Source organism: Tinamus guttatus, unplaced genomic scaffold (genome assembly GCF_059628265.1).
Source record: "Tinamus guttatus ecotype Peru unplaced genomic scaffold, ASM5962826v1 Tinamus_guttatus_pri_ptg000023l, whole genome shotgun sequence".
Lineage (NCBI taxonomy): Eukaryota > Metazoa > Chordata > Aves > Tinamiformes > Tinamidae > Tinamus > Tinamus guttatus.
In genome coordinates this window covers 3728019-3744713 of record NW_028288557.1, presented here as the reverse complement: position 1 = coordinate 3744713, position 16695 = coordinate 3728019, and the positions used below count along the sequence as shown (strand labels likewise).

The window sequence follows — 16695 nt, the reverse complement described above, 5'->3', positions numbered from 1 at the left end:
GGTGTCACCTCAGCCACCTTCTCCTGGGTTCCATAGGTGCTCCGAGGTGCTCGCCCTCACTCCAGCTGAGCAGGCTTGGGTTCTCAAAGCCCCCAAACTGCCACTGTGTTGCAACCCAAACAGATATTTGCTCATCAATCTCCTCTCTCGCTCTCTTGTCTTAGGCGTTTCTTGCTACTGTTGCAGCCATCCAGATGTCTCTTCCATTTACAGCTGCTGCAAAGAGCCCTGCTCTTCCTGCCGACGATAGGAAAACATTTCACGAGGCCAATTTGTGCACGCTGATACAGAGGAGCTGCTTCTCCCGACTAAAACCAGTTGTTTTGGGGGGTTAGTAGCATTGCCCCAGGAATCCTTCCCCAGAGTTTCACCGTTAAAAATACCAGGGTCTGAACACTGCAGCCTTTCATCCTCTCTTGGTCCCCCCAGACCAACTGCTGCCTCTGATTGCATCCATAGAGCTCCTCTGGGGGCAATGTGGTTACCCACATGGGCCCAAGGGCACAGATTGGCCCGCTCGGCTATGTACTTTACCTTATTCAAACCATGTGTTTAAAGATTTCTGGTCTATGACTCCTTTTATGAGAGCAGAGGGTGGGGACCCAAGCCTGAAAGCACGTTTCATTCCCGGGAAAGCTTTGGGTCTGTGCAACCCTCGAGCTTTTCCTTCCGAAACCACCTCCCTCCCTTCCCGGCCGCTGAAGCATTCGAGTTTTTCTGGACATTTTTTAACCATTTCCTGGCATTAAGCTACGAGTCGCTCTCTGCATTTCAGCTTCTCCAGCAGGAGCTGTGTTGCCTCTCTCAAGGGATGAGATACCTCAAGTCAAGGCCACTAAATGGGGGTCTTGCAATGCCCTCCTTGTAAAATATTTGCTCTCCCATGAAAGATACCTCAGTTTAAATCCATTTTGAAGCTTTGTCCAGACCAAGTTCATTGTTGGTTCTTCTGCACCAAAATCTTTTTTTTTTTTTTTAATTTTACTCACCTTACTGACTACCCTACTATGCTCACCAGATGCAGAGCCAGAACCTTATGTGAGAGTGTAGTTTGGATGCAAAAATTCCTGCCACGCCACTATTTTCAGCTCAGCCAGGCGTTTTTAGAGTTAGAGACACACTTCTGAACAGCTTCTGCAAAATCTGTAATACCATCCCTTTTCTGCATACTTTCTGTTCACTGTGATTTCTAAATTCTGATTTTTTTTTTTCTTTTTAATCTCTTTCCCTGTCAGCTGTGGCCATCTGATAACGTGGAAGGGATTTCAGGTCACCCAACCTATACGGAGCTATGTAAGAGTGAAAAATGAACCCCTCAGAGCTACCGAGCTCGTGCAACCTTCATGCTACTCCATACACACTTAAACATGTTTTGGGCATACAAGCCCCAAGACATGCACCTTTTCTCATTTAAAGCCTGTGTTTAAATTCTGAAAACCGGGAAGATAAAGAAAAACCCATGTTGAACCTCCTGTTCAGTTTTATCGGCAAGAGAACAGTGAACTATCGCATATTTTAAGGCAGCACTGACTTCACCGCATTGATAAACACAGCAGTTATTTTAGTCAATGAATACAAGCAAGAATGATATTCGTAATGGCAAAAATGAGGCCTCCAGAAAAATCCTTCCAGAGGCTTCAAGATCAAGCATTAATAGGGTGACATTTCACTTTTCCGGAACATTTGTCTCAAATGAAAACAATGTCTAAGCGCACAAAATTAGGCCATAATTATCCCATTATCGTGGTGTGGGTTTGGAGGCCAGAGCGAGATAATGCCAGTGGAGAACATTTCCTACACCCCATGAAACCATTAGTTCAATAGTTTCATTAGCAGAGTAGGAGGTTCCAGCAGCTTCTGATGGGAACAGACCCTCGGACAAAATTCTTCCAGCACAAAGTCTGACACAGAGTCTCAATGACTCCCGCAAACCACGTTCCTCCAAACTGACTTCTCCTCATGCACGCAGCTGGAGGGAGCAGGAAGCGGACACAAGCCAGCAACCATCAGAGAAGACCCCAAAAGAAGTCACATACATAGAAGCTAAAAGCAGTCCTTGTTTTTCCTTGTGGGAAAACTGCAAATAATGTATTTAAAGAGCTAAGCAGAAGTTATCTATCTGTTATATATAAATGTGAGCTCAAATAAAGAAAGGAGGGCTCCTGTAGACAAAAATCAAGATTGCAGGACAGCTGGGCCAAGGGAAAGCAAACACGGCAGGGAGATTTTCTAGAAGATAAGTGACTCTAAACAGGATAACTAATGAACTTGAAAATCTTAAGAGGGTCCTCTGTTGCAGGAACTCACTGCCTTGATCTCATCCTTGGGAGGGCTAAGTGTGATGAGCTGTCGCCGAGTAAGTGCTCAAAAAAGAGCCTGAGAGAGGCCAGCTAATCCAGCAAACGAGGCTGCAAGGATTTCATAGCTGGACCCTGAATTTTGACCAGTTCAGGCTTGAATAAGCATTTAAGGGAGAGCAACCAGAGCAATTAATCTTTTAAACATTTTACAAGGGACCATGGTGCTTTCTCAGTCACTAGCAATTTTTAAACCATGCCTGAGGCCTTTTCCTCTTTTGAAGACAAATATAGTAGTGCAAAGCAAAACCTCACAGAAGTGCTATGCTCCATCCCCTACAGATCAGCCTTACTGGTTTTTTAGCACATCACTATGAAAATTCAAGCAATTTTCATTCAGCCTTGTGCCTCCTGACATCACTTAGGCCCTGTAAAATGGCCCGAAAGCCAATACAAGAGTAATTGCCACGTCGCTTCCTATAAAGGAGAGTCACACATTGGATTTCCATATGCTGACAGCCCACTGTCCCGCAGGCTCCTCATTCTGGGAATTCACACGGTGTGCAAATACATGGACTTTATCATCATCGCACTGTGATTGCAAAATGATTGCATGACCCAACGCCCCTGCAGATACGGCCACTTCCAGCTCCTAATGAGTCATGGGTCCAGGACAGGGTCAGGAGAAAATTCATTGTTGGGGCGGGCTGGGGGGAAAGAAGGAAAAAAAAAAAAAAGGCTAAAATTGACTTTTTTCACACGCTTTCTTGGGCAAAAGCAATCGGAAAAACTCTAACTGGAGGGAAGAATGGCATAATTAGAATGGACAGTAACTAATACATATAAATTTTTGCTATTCTCATGTTTTATTTTGATTTTGTTTCATCCTTTCAAAGAGAGTTAATTTTTAAGCTGCTTGAAAAGAAGCACTAGAATGAAAGAGAAGGAAAAGAAAAATCAGTCTGAACCTCTGTGATGCAGAAGTCAAAACATACAGGAGGGTGGAAATTGGCCCTACCTATTCTCTTGTATCAGGGTAGCAATGGCGCGTTACAGGTCACCACAGCTAAAAAGTACAAGAGCTCATACTGAGATAGAGCAGAAGGAGACAGGTAGAGTAGACACAAATAGTTCAATAACTTCTGGATGTTGTTGGAAATCAATTCTTGCTTTAACCACCCAGATTATTACCCGAGACTGGTCTTGGTTTACTGCACAGGAGATGCAAACTTCGTTTTGTTCACAAACGCTCTGCTCTTGGTCCTGCATGCCTATAAATTCAATGTCACCCCAGAGCAAAGGTCTTGGTGAGGAGCCTGAGGGCAGTAGCACTTCTGGGTGTCACGCTGAGGGGCTAAGATGCACCCAGATGGCAAGATGACAACATTGGCATGATGCCAGTTAGTCTGGTTGAGTTGCTTTTCTTCTGAGGTGTGTTTTGCTCATCTCCATGGAACAAGAGACAGGCAATGAAAGCCAGAAGTCCTGCAGCCAGACGAGATCACACTAAAGCACCTCATGAAAATCTTCTTTTGTAACCATTTTGGTACTAATACAGGCCATAGATGGGCAGGTTACAACACTACTGTCTGTTGAAGGAGCACGTGCCCATGTCATCAGATTCCTTTTGCAAAACAGAGGTGGCGCATCAAGCACAACAGCACAGAAAACAGTGTTTTACACTAGTTCTTACAGTCCGTAAAGGAGTCACTCTCGGTAACAAATACAGTCACTTCAGTGACCTGCCTGGTTTCCGTCCTTAGACCTTTGTGTGTTGGCTGCTCTATCTTGCCTTGAAAATATCAGCAAATTCTGGAAGATTGGAAGGGCAGATTTTGCTATTTCTAGTGCACACAGCTCTTTCTGAGCAGGCATATAGTCACAGTGGGGGAAAGGCTGTATAAAAGCTGACAGCATTGCATGATCTTCAGTTCTTCCCTTTCCAATCATCGCCTGCACGGTTTCCTCGTTTCTCCAGGAGGGCACTAAATTACTAAACACTGATCCTTTACAACAGATTGTACCGCACCAAAGCAGAATGGATTAATCAGGCACCCAAACTACTGTAAAACTGTACAGCAGCTGCCCTGCAACACCGTTTTCACTGTCCTTTCCCATGCGTAGATTGGTTTCTGTTGGAAAATCCAGTGCCTTGCGCCTGTGCGCTGGAAAAGCTGTTTGCATCGAGCAGATGGCGAATACGGCACGAAACAGATCTCTTCCACCTGGGCAGAGTTATCTGGAGAAGAAAGTCCTGCAGAAGATGGGAGGTGTACGAGCATCTGCAAAACCCAAGAGCTTCCGCAAGGAAACGCAGTGATCCCGTTCTGTGTTTCCAAGATGACAACCCAGTCTTTTATCTCAATTGAGCATCCAGGAATGAAATTACAGATCAAAGCAAGCAATATACTTATCATCAGGCAGAGCCATGCTGCCCAGACCTCATGCTACCACATCAGGCATGTATTATGCAGTAAGACAAAAAAGATATAGATTTCACCCTTCACCTTGAGACAGATTTCTTAATGGAGTGTGAAAAATCAATCAGAGCTCGCCTCGGTGGATACATCCCTGCCCGTGGGGTTAAAACAACAGCATTGTCTTATTCCGGTAATTTTTAGCAGCACAGGGAGTTCCCAGCTTGGGAGGGGAAGAAACTGAACCATAGCATCTAGCATGGATTCCCATTTACAATATGGAGAAGGATGAGCACCATGCACTGATAGAGAAGCCTTGGGTCTCTCCTTGACTCTTCTACTAGCCGATTTGTTGCTGTAGGTTAAGTTATTCCCATTCCTCGTCTGTAAAACGGGTCCAAAGAGACCCACATTATAAGGAAAACACCTTCAAACCTACCGGCAAAAAGCACTTGAACATGGGGCATGCTATACAGAGACCTGCCAAGAGTCTGCCTATAAAAGCAGCCCTCAGGACCTATTTCTTTCCTTGTTTAGGGTGAAATCCCACCAGAACCACCTCCAAAACTGGGAAGCCTAAGCTATAGCCCTGATGATTTCCCCAGCCAAATGCTCCAGCCTGCATCCAAGTGCCACATGGCACATTGCAGACATTACATCTGTAAGTGGAATTGAGATTCAGATTTTGTCTGAAATGCATATTTGACTTTACCGCGGCGTAGCAGAGAAGGGCTTTCATGGTCCTTATTTACCCGCTCTGGTTCATTCTTGTTTCAATTCTTTTCCTGACACGGACACATTAGGTTTTAATCATCTGATGCTTTCCCATTTACTCGAAGTAACAAGTTATCAGCCAGCTGCTGCCAGTACCTGGTGTTATTGACACTTGCCGTAATGAATCCAATCACCATTCGTTTATTTATGTAGGATGACGAACATCACTAGCCTGTTCTATTACCTAGATGCTTCGCGGCCGTGATTCATCACTAGGGCTGGGTTCCTTTTGCCCGAGTTGGACAGCTCTATCTTTGTGCCCACAGCATTCACAGGACCTTTTCATAGACCTGGAGAACCACCTTACCCTCATGGGGTCCACACACGGGTGGATTTTGCGCCAGAATGGAGATCTAAGGGTTTTTCAACACTGAGATGCCAAGGAAAGGAGCAAAACACGTATTTGTATTGATCTGAATTTTTGCAGACCACTAAGCTAAATCAACGGCCTAAAAGGAGATAGAGCAGAATGGAGGAAGAACCTGTGGATGGCATTAAGGGCTGTTTCTCCAAGACTTTCTCCAAGACACCCTACTTTCTGTTCCTTGCTCTGGTAAATGATGTAAATCATCTAAGTAGATGTAAATCACAACTGCTTAGGTAAATATAACGTACCTCAAAGGCATAAAGTTTGTTTTTTTGACCACTTTCAAACCCTTATTTCAAACTCTTTCATACACATCAGTAAAGGCAAGATCTCCTACTCATAGTCTACAGGAGAGTTGTGGCCATATGGAAGGCATCAGACAAGCGTGTTAGAAGACTCTGGGTATATGACATACTTCTCTAGTTAATCATTATCCCCATAGAAAACTAAACAATCTACGGTCTTCACAGAAATCTACATCTTCGTAGAAAAATCTCATTATGATATCACGATTCCTCGGTATCCATGGCTTTTACTCGAATAAGCAACAGTGCAAAAGGGTTGAGTTTTGTCCGCATGTGAACAGGAGATAGATTTCAGCTCTCATTCATTAAATAGCTCATTATTTTTCTAACCAAGGAGTGAATAAGACACAGCCTGCTGCACCCTCTAAAACATAAGCACAAGGTGTATCGAGTGCGACACGCTCATCTGTTGAAACCTCAGCCTGTTATTGAGAAAGCTGAGCCATGACATGCTGCTTGGATCTAATTCTGTTTTTGCGATTGGAAAAAAAAGCTCTGAAGAAAAGAAAACCATCTGAGCAAACCACAAAAGCAGTGAGCATTGAAGCCAAGCGCGTCAGCCCCGTAATCCACTCAGCATGTTACTGAAGACCCTCTGAAGGTGAAACAGATTGAGGCATCTGTAGCCTATGGAGACTGTTGGTCTTCTTCATGCCCTCCATCGCCCATCTAAAAACAGCAAAGGTGGCTACTGCAGCAGAATGCGAATACTATATTTCATCCACCTTGTCAGTCATTTTTTGATGTTGGCAGAGTGGCCAACTCTGTGATCGGATAACTCTTTGGGGAACAGCTTTGTCTGAGCAGAACATAAAAGGAGCTGCAGAAAGGAAGCGAGAAAAAAAAGGTCACTCTGGGAGACAGCAGAAACCAAGAGCTGTGCAGCAAGAGATCCCCACTCTCCCCTCTGTCCCCAGTGAAGCCACAATGGGGAAGGAGGCATCGGTGACACTCGCCTCTGAAGGATCTACTTGGGATTAGCCCAGCATTTCTCATCTGCTCTTCAAGATTTAGAAAGCTTGTTCCCAAGCGAGGCATCCCAACACCAGCTGATGCATGGAGACACTTTGGACGCTTTCAGCAGAGGAAGCCTGTAGCCATGGTCTTCTGCTTTCTTCATGCTCAGGTGGCCAGTGGTCCAGCCAACGTATCAGGCATGGACTGGTCTAGATCAGCTAGGTCAGCTCAGCACCACTGTGCTCTCTCTGCTTTCCTTATGGTCCCAAGGACTTCTGCTTGCTCTTCAAGCATTCATCAACCACACAGAACAGGAAGGCACAGACAGCCCCACCAGTCAGGCCTAATGACAGTGTTTGACCAAAGTTCCCGTCTCAAAGTACCCTTCAACAGACAGGAGGTGAGAGTTGAGCCTGGGATGGGGCAATCTCAGAGAGCCAAGCAGCTTCAGGGCTGCATCAGAAGACGCTTGCACTAAATGGCTGTGGGGTTGGGGCCATCCTTTGGCAGTGCATTTCTAGGTGCTGAAGTATACCCTGCCACTCTTCCGGCGTGGTTGCTCTTTGCAAAGATTCATGCCACTCTCCTACGTTTATCACCTTCCACCCAGGTTACATGCACTTAACTCCTCATTTTTCTCATTTTTCCAAAAAACAGCCATCACTGAGGTCCCATGCAGCACTGTGCTGATTGCAGCAGCAAACACAGTTACACACCAGTTACAAGGTGTGACATTAAAGCAATGCCAAGCAATAAAAACTCCTGTGGCCCCAGCCACAGGTCTCCACAACACGCTCGATGTCTCAAGCGCAGACAGAATTAGCCTCCTAGGAACCACGCTGCATTGCTTATCTGTGTTTTTCCTCCTAGTCATCTCCACAGACACCACTGCCCTCCAGTGATAAATGCTGGGAGATGAAAAGCAAAAATGCCTCTGAGTACCCTTGGGGACAGGGCTTTTTTTTTTTTTTTTTTTTTTTTTTTGCCAGACATCTCATGCATCTGCCAGGCTAAGACCATTTTCCAGCTGTTTTACCAAAAAAAAAAAATCTCCCCAATGTGCTGCCATCTGCCCTGCATTCGGGTTGTTTTTGGAGGAGTTATCCCATCCCAGCTGGGAGCCGCTTCCCAGATACCGCATATTTTTATTATTAGAGGTGTGATTACGAACTCCGAACATCTGGGCACATTCCTATAGACAGAGGACTAAACCACTCTCTAATAACAGCAGAGCAATCTATAAAATACAGTTGGCCATCCAAGCCACTTGCATTTTTAGTGCCTTTTCCTCCTTTGCAGCTTTGCAAAGTCTTTTTAGATCGCTCCAAAACCTAATCTGTCTGTGTCTCATGCTTCCCAGCACATAGATTTGTTTTTTCTTGACTTTTGAGAGTACCTGCAAGTGCAATCAGGATGCTTGGAAAGCAGCAGCACACACGTCTTGCACCACCCCAAAGCGCCTTGCAAAGCCATTGTCTTTAACAAGAGCGTAAATTTGACATATTTACCCCTTTTGGCTTTTTTCCCCCCCACACACACTTTTAATAGACCTATTCTCAATACACAGCCTAGCAATTCCCCTTCCAGCCTTATGTGAGGCACCGTGAAAATCTCTGCACCGTACTCACTTCTGAGTCCTTCAAACTATTAAAAAGAGCCAGATGGGAACCCATGTTTCAGGATATATCCATCGATTCCTACTGTTTTAATTGCATTTTAGCTTAATAATTACACCTCTGCTGCGATATCTACTGCAATATCTTCCGCACAGTCAAAATCGTGCATATCCGTTAAGCCAGTTTTGGAGAGCTTGGAATCACAAAATATATCCTGCTTGATAAATCATTTCCAGTTGCACTCCCCACTTTTCCTGTACTGAAGGATAACTATGACCAAGTCAAATTTTGTGCTGATCTTCAGCATGCAAAACATTAATATGTTCAGAGAAATTAAATGCAGAAACCATCTCACATACGTACATGAGTAGAAAGTGGAATTATACATTTCAGAATCAAATTTGCTCTTATAAACAACAGATTTTTTTTTTAATGGGAGTTATCCACCGATTTATCACTGGAAATACTGGCAGTGACTTTTACCTTGGAGGATTTTATAGGAACTTCAAACCAAGAGCAAAACAGGAACAAAAAACCCTCAAAATTCCCCTCATTTGGTTCTCTCTAGATTCAATCTCAGCCTTGTACTGTGCTTCATTACTGCAAACCATACGTCAAAAAAACCCAAACTATTAAGACGTGGACATCCTGAAATCATTTCCCACCAGCACTGTTATTTTTTGGGCCTCATACATCAGTGTTCTTTTTTTTTTTTTTTTTTACTATTTTTTAAGAGTTTTAGAGTTTTTTAAGATTCATTTCTGGGCTCTTTTTTGCGTTAAACAGTTTGGAGAAAAAAATACAGAGTTGCAATAATAGTCTCTACACAATAAGACTCAGTGGTCTTGTTAGAAGACACCCAAACCCTTTGCCACAATAATTGGCATAAATGCATGCAAGTGCCTGTTAAGTGATTACAAGACATAACGATTTATGCTGCTTGAATCTTACAGCTTATTTACTGCTGTGAGGACCTCTCAGATATATGCTCTTACACTCTTCTCCATGCCAGTGAGTCTCAGAGCTGCAAATACATGGAGAAAGCAAATGCCAAAGGAGTAAAAAATAAAATTAATGTATTTAAAAACAATTGAACAAGTGGTAAACCTTTAAATTCACATCTTCAACTCTTACTTTTTGCTTACTCTAGCTCAGATCTCAGATTATACATTACCATAGGACAGGAACACTTAGGTACTGTGTAGGTAGAAGCTACTGTTTAAGTTCCACTTTTTATATTTGTCCTGCAACGTATTTCTGAGTCCTAACGAGAGATTAAAGACAACATATAGCCTTGGTCTGATATATATCTGACAGTACACAACACTCCTGACATCTTTAATGGACAACTGCAGCTGCCCTCCCTCTTTCAGAAATACAGCAGCATCTCTTGGGAAGGGAAACACCACACCAACCTAGCTGTTCCCATCAAGGCTCGTCTTCTTTAAAGAAAGACATAAGCCAACTTTTTAGACTATAAGTGATTCCTTGTTCTAAGGAATTTAGAACATTTAGAATATTAACATTTAAGGCAAACAAAGTCTCAGAATCTCAGGAAGATCAGGTTGGAGGGTCCTCAGTCCTGCTCTACCCCACTGCATGGCCAATGTTGCAGTTCCAGCAGGTTGCTCCAGGCTATGTCCCCACAAGACTGTCCCAGCATGACCAGATAATCTGTGAGGACAGAGTGTCCACAGCTCATGGCAATGGCTAGATGGACTTGGGCTTTAACTCAAGCTCTCCTTCTCCATCAGGTCTGTGACTATCACCTTGTCTTTTCACTCTCAAGACCTGAGACTGTCAAGACTGTTGGTAGTTCTAGAGGTTGCTTCCCCTCTCTGAGGGAGTTCAGCAGAATTTGCCAGCTGGTTTGCTTTGGCTACACACAAAACATGAATAAGACCCAAAACCTCAATATCCATCACCTCTTGAGGTTGCAAAAACCCAGCGGACCCACAGTTAGGCCCGAAATATGTTAACGGCAACTAAACCGTGCGCTATCTTGAGCTCTGTTCTCATTCCAACGTCTTTTTTCACGTCTCCTCTACACGCGCATACTTTGTTTGTGACTGCATGGTTTTGTTACTAATGGAACAACTATGTTTAAGGAACATCCACCAGCAAAAATGTCAAAAAGCCCTGTAAAAGAGGGCGAAGCAGCCCTCATCTTTTCCAGACAGGAGGTCGTGACGGAAGGTGAAGCTCTTTAAGAACTCACTTGCCAAGCTATACTAGATATTTTCCAGGACCTACCCCAGCTCCATGGGCAACTGAATGAATAACTCAGGAAGGCTCTTTTCCAAAAATTTCTCACTTGTAAAACTGCAGAGAGGGCCATGCAGTGTTACTTTAGTCATTTTAATCTCATTTTACTTCAATGCACTCTATTGCCCCGAGAATTTTTGCTTCGGTGTTACCTTTGCAGCAGTCTAAAGACCTAACAAAAACAACACTCACTGGGACTTAAATAGAAGCCCCCCCCCAAAAAAAAAACTGTGTCTGCCTATTTTACAATACCATATATGCCTAAATTTATCTCCTGCTCTTAAAAGATGGAACTGCAAGTGAGACACAGACTTTTCCTTCTTCTCCAGACTCGAAGTGAACCTCTGTGATATCCAAAGGCTATTGTGGGAAACTAATTCAAGATACCATCTCCCTTTTCTATTTTTCAAATGAGCACACATCAAAAATTTGAGAGAGCAGCAGTTTATCAATGCTTTGCCCAGTTCTAGTTTTAATGTCTCTATGCAATCACCATTTCAAGGATTCACCACACAACCAGGCAAATTCTCCCCAGGCAGAGGGTGCCTCGTGCTGTAATCTCTCAGCTTCAGTAAAGTCCCTTTGGCTGGCGCTGAGTCTCCCAAGGGAGGAAGCCCTTATGACTCACTAAAAGTAGTTTGAAAATACTTGGAAGAGAGAATTGCGGACAACGCTACGGGGAACGATGTGCTGCAGAGAGACCCTATCCGACATCCTCTCTTGGAGCCAGGACTTGCCCAATTGCTCATCCCCCTGGGTCTTTGCTGAGAGCCTCGGAAAAGCTACGCACAGGAAGGCAAGCAGGAGCTCCAGCCCATTAAAAATTAAAATAAGGGAAATGGTTTCAATTGATTAACGATAAATCTTTGCTCACTCTAAAATCCTTCCACTTATATTACCAACCTCTGACTTTGAGGGACCTAATGGCCCCTTGCCGTGTCTCTTTGCATGGCATGCAACAACCTCCTCGCCTCCAAACCTAATATCCTTAACTGTTTTATGCAACAGACTAAGAATCTTGGAGCTTTAGAGCTTAATTCTTGCTAGATTTGTCAATATCAAGGAATTGAAAGGAGGTCTGATGATCTCTAGGTGTTGATCATCTGAGAAGGAAGCATCCGAGGAATGCGCTGTGACAGCACAGGAATCTGCTGTGAGCGGATCAGTAATAGACTAAATTACCCGGCATCCCAAGCAATCCTTTCCTTTCATTAGTTTAAAAGTCCTCCTCAACCTCAGCATCACTTTTTGCCCCTGATACTTAAAGACAAGAAAATGATTCTTCTCTGGAGGTCTCAAGCAATTGCAGCCATAGGTGAAGCCGAATTTTTATTTATTTCACTACGCGGTGTCAGATCAATAACTCTTTGGACACTGGCGGATGATGAGCTCATGTCTAGATGAAGGCAACCTGGCAGGAACTGAATTCCCAGAAAACCTGGCCAAAGAGGGAGCGGGAGTGGGGTGGAAACTCCAGCGGGGGCCTTATCCAGCCTCCCCATGAAGGGAAAGGCGCTTTTCTTCTTCTTCTTCTTCCTTTTTTTTTTTTTTTTTTTTTTTTTTTGAGAAGCAGCTTGTGAGTGGTAGAGCAAAGAGAGGGCCGGTGTTATGGGGCTGAAACTGGGAAAATTAGAGGTTCATGCTGGGTTTTCCTTACGACAAACGTCTCTGTGGGGAAACAAACAGCTGAGCAGAAACCTAACTATACCCCAATAACTCGTGCTAAACCTTAGGCCCCACTGCCATCTTGTGGCAGACCCCTTCCAAAACAACGGGAAAGAGAAGAATACCCAGCACAAAGTTGAGGACAGAGTCCGCTGGTTCCTCAAAGTCATAAGTTATCAGGAACGCGGTTGAGAACACATCAGTTCTGCCCTAGGAGATGCTAATCCTGCACCCACAGCATTGCCTTTGTGAAGAAGCAGGGCAGAAGAGGATGCATGTTGTCTAAAAAGCTTTTCGCCAAGTTAAGGGCACACTTGCAAACTTAAAGAAGCTCATGCTGCCCCAGCTTACTTTTGGTTAATGCATATCTATACAACTTTTGGTTAATGCATATCTATACAACGCTACCATTTATTGATCCTATCGAGGCAGTTTCCAAAGAAACCTGATGCTACGTCGGTGCCACCAACGCTCCTCAATCCCACTAAGCCACGTTAAGCTGGAATTAGGCAGCGCATCCCCAAATTACATAACATTTTTAGATGCTGAGAGCTGTAGATGAGCACCTCTCAGATGAATTTTAAGAAATTTTCACACCTCTTTGGTACTTTATGGAGTTGCAGCATCCTGGCTCTTTGGAAAGGCTTTGATTTATACATGGGAATAGCTGCACGTCTGTGGCCATTTACGTGCTTTCCTTTCCTCTGATAAATTTTAGTCCTCTGAAAGAATAAACAATCAAAACCACACTTGCAGATGAAAGGTAGCACTTCTTCCAACATCTTTCTATTTTATGAGGCTTTTTTCGGGTCTTTGCAACTCCAGCCCCAGTATATATTGCAGGAATGTATTTAGCTGTCAGAGTTTAGCTACCTCGAGTTTCTCTAGTGCCATTTACTAGCATTGACTGAGGTTTAAATATGTTAGCACACTTTGCAGTCAAGTTGAACTAAACATTCAAGTCAACTGGAGTTAGTAGCAGAATTAAACATGTTGCACATAATTATAAATATGTTTTCAGATCAAAATAAATATTTAAAATAGGATCCAGGCACACATACCTAGATAGAATGTTTCCATCAGCTCTAATTTGAAAACTAAATGGGATGAAATGTCACACTGGATTTTTCCGTAAGGGAATTCGCCCCTGGGTTTTCCAGAAGAGGGATGTTTTACACTTCCCAAGCCACTCGCAGGCCTGAAGAGCCATGGGATAAACAGTTTAGACAATGTTATCTGCTGCTAAAGCCCAGGCATGAGGTGTTTGGGGAACTGATTGTAGCTCCCTCCACAAGGCCGGAGCTGGCTGTGATGGAAGTGGATTGAATGGACCTCAAAGATACGCTCAGAGCTATCCCCAGATCGGCTTGGTCACCATTGGTGTGGCTACCAAGAGCTAAGCCAAGGTACAGGAGAGGTTGTAGGCAACCCTATAGTGACTCTATGGTCCTCATCACCCCGAATGTTGCAAGGGAGGGCAGTGGTTGGCAGTGGAGGCTTGGGCTGACAGTCACCTTGGGAAGAGCAGCGGGACGGACAGGAGAAACCCAGAGCCAAGGCTCTTTTCCTGCCGTGACACGTGGCCTTTGCAATGACACCAAGGGATGTGCTAAGATGGGGAGGAACGAATTGCTCTGCAGGGATCACACAATTTGCTTGGCGCAGTGGGTTATTTCATCAGATCCACCCAGATAATTACAGGAAAAAAATAAATATATACACACACATATAAAATCAGAACTGAATGGCTCATCAATCTTTAGAGGAAAAGTAGTGTTGTTCAACAAAGCACTGGGAATGACCGACAAAGGAAGAGCCTTAAGTGACAGCAGCTCTATTTTGGGAGAGACACAAATCCAAACTCAAACACACCCGGGTGAAAAGCAGGATTATTTATAAGTGTTTTTTTTTTAAGCTTTTTTTTCTTTTTGCCCAAACCAAAAACTACGCGCAGAGGAAACCAAGACCTCCGTGCACTGCCTGCTCCGTGAGCGCCAGAGCTGCGACTACTGCCGAAACGGGCCGGCCGCGCGTGGAGTCAGGCGCTGCCGGCAACTTTCCTGCCCACACGTTAGCAGAGCCCCACGGGGACGTAACGGCGCCACTTTTCCCACGATACGCTCTGAGAATACACATGCTCAAGGGACAGCCAGCATCCTGGCAGTAGTTAGGAGCTCCCCGCAAAAAGCAATAAAAAAGGAAATGAAGAAACGTCAGTGGGTGCTGTCTGCTCCACGCCAGATAAATCAGTGCAACGCACTCAAGTATCCGGGTGGAGGAGCAGCGGCTTCGGCTTGTTCAGAGCTGGCAGAGATTTCGGGACAGCCAAAAGACGGAGATTTTTCCGGGGGGGTTAGGGAGTGGAGGAGGCGGAAGGCGCGGTGTTGGGCGGGAAGGACAGCAATGCCAGCAGCTTCTGCTGGAGCTTGGGGAGGGGGATAACGGGAGCTGCTGGAAAAGAGAGGAGGGTAAAAGTAAAAATTAGAAAAGAGGCCGAGCGGAGCCTCCGCAAACCAGCTCGGCGGAGGCGGCTGCAAACTTTGCGCCGGGGGGCCCCGTCGGGGCGGAGCGGCCGGGCCGCCCCCCTCGCTCCCACGGGCGTCCCGCGGGGCCGGCGGCGGGGGGGTGAGGAAGGAGGGAGGGAGGGAGGGAGGGAGGGAGGGAGGGAAGAGGGGCCGAGCCGCTCTTAATGGGTTATGCGATAGCTTTTTCCAGCCGCTAAAAGCCCCTTAATGCGTTTGCTTTCCCCCTCGGGGCTCGCAAGCCGGCGCCGATCGATAGCAAAGCGGGGGATGCGCGGAGAAGCCGGGGCGGGGGGGGACGGACCATATCCGAGCTGCACCCCCCCCCAAAAAAAAAAAAAATCCCAACAACAACAAAACCCAACAAACAAACAAACTTTGGGTGTTTCTTCGCTGGAGGCAAAAGGGTCAGGATGCGCCGGGGTCCTACCTGTCGCCCTTGGTGAACTTGCGAAAAGCCTGGCGCAGGTCGTGGAAGGAGCGGTAGGTCTGCGGCTCGGCGGAGATGCCCTGCGCGCGGGTCGTGCGCGGCCCCATGTGCGGGCTGGGCGCCGGCAGCACGGACTGGCATTTGTGGAGCCGCCGCCGCAGCTCCTGGATCTCCTCATCCTTCTCGCCCAAGCGCCGCTCCAGCTCCTTGATGCGCTCCTCCTTCAGCAGCAGCAGCTTGGTGAAGTCGCCTTCCAGCTCGCTCATTTTGCGAGGCGGGAGGAAAGCAAAGCCCCTCACCGCGGCCTCGGGGCGCTCCGCGTGCCGCTAGCGCCCGGCAGATCGCCCGGGAGTTTTCATTGAGGCGACCCGAGAGAGGAGCCGAGGGAGCGACCGGATCCGGCTCCCGGCGAGAGGAGGAGAAGCGCTGGGAAGGGGTGGGAGGGTGGATGGATCCTGCCCGCCCTTGGGTCACAGCGGCAGCTCCATCCTCCCCGCGGCGCTGCCCGGCAGCGAGTGGCCCCAAAGCGTCCAGCGAGTTGGGGAAACTGGGAGGCCGGGGAAAAAAAAGATAAATAACGGAGAGGAAAAATTAACGAAGAGGAAGAAAAATTAAAAAGGTTGGGGGGAGAAAGCTTTTGTGCCACTCTGCGAGGCTGCGAGCCTGGAAATAGCAACAACTACCATGTGATCGGAGGGTGACGCAGCTCCTTGTAACTGGAGCTGAAGACTTGGGATTCAAGCGGGAGCACTTCATAAATATTAAATTGCCTTCTGCTAATGAGCCACGTGGAGCCACCTCCCCGCCGCCCCGCAGCGCTCACCGCCCGCTGCACCCTTCATCCCGGCCCTCCTCCCTGCAGCGGCCCCATGTCTCTTCTTAGGGGCAGCCCATGTCCCAGCCCACCAAGGTCCGCTGCCTCCCTCCCTTGAGGCAGGAAGCCCCGCGCAACATCCCACCTGGCATCTCACCGCCATCTCTTCATCCCTCCCTCCAGGAGCACCCCAGGCTCATCCCTGCATCCCTCCCTGCCAGGGCACCCTGCACCTCACCCCACAACCCTCCCCGCCGAGACGTCCT

At 46.3% G+C, this 16695-nt stretch overlaps 1 protein-coding gene across 1 annotated transcript in view; it reads right to left on the bottom strand.

Moving 5' to 3' along the window:
* The window catches only part of PRKG1 (protein kinase cGMP-dependent 1), a 305135-nt gene extending 289231 nt beyond the window's left edge, over positions 1–15904 (bottom strand). The window contains exon 1 of the mRNA XM_010224611.2: positions 15616–15904. Coding sequence (XP_010222913.1) covers positions 15616–15881 — 266 coding nt within the window. The 5' untranslated portion in view covers positions 15882–15904. The remainder of the gene's footprint in view (positions 1–15615) is intronic.
* Between the last annotated feature and the right edge of the window lie 791 nt (positions 15905–16695).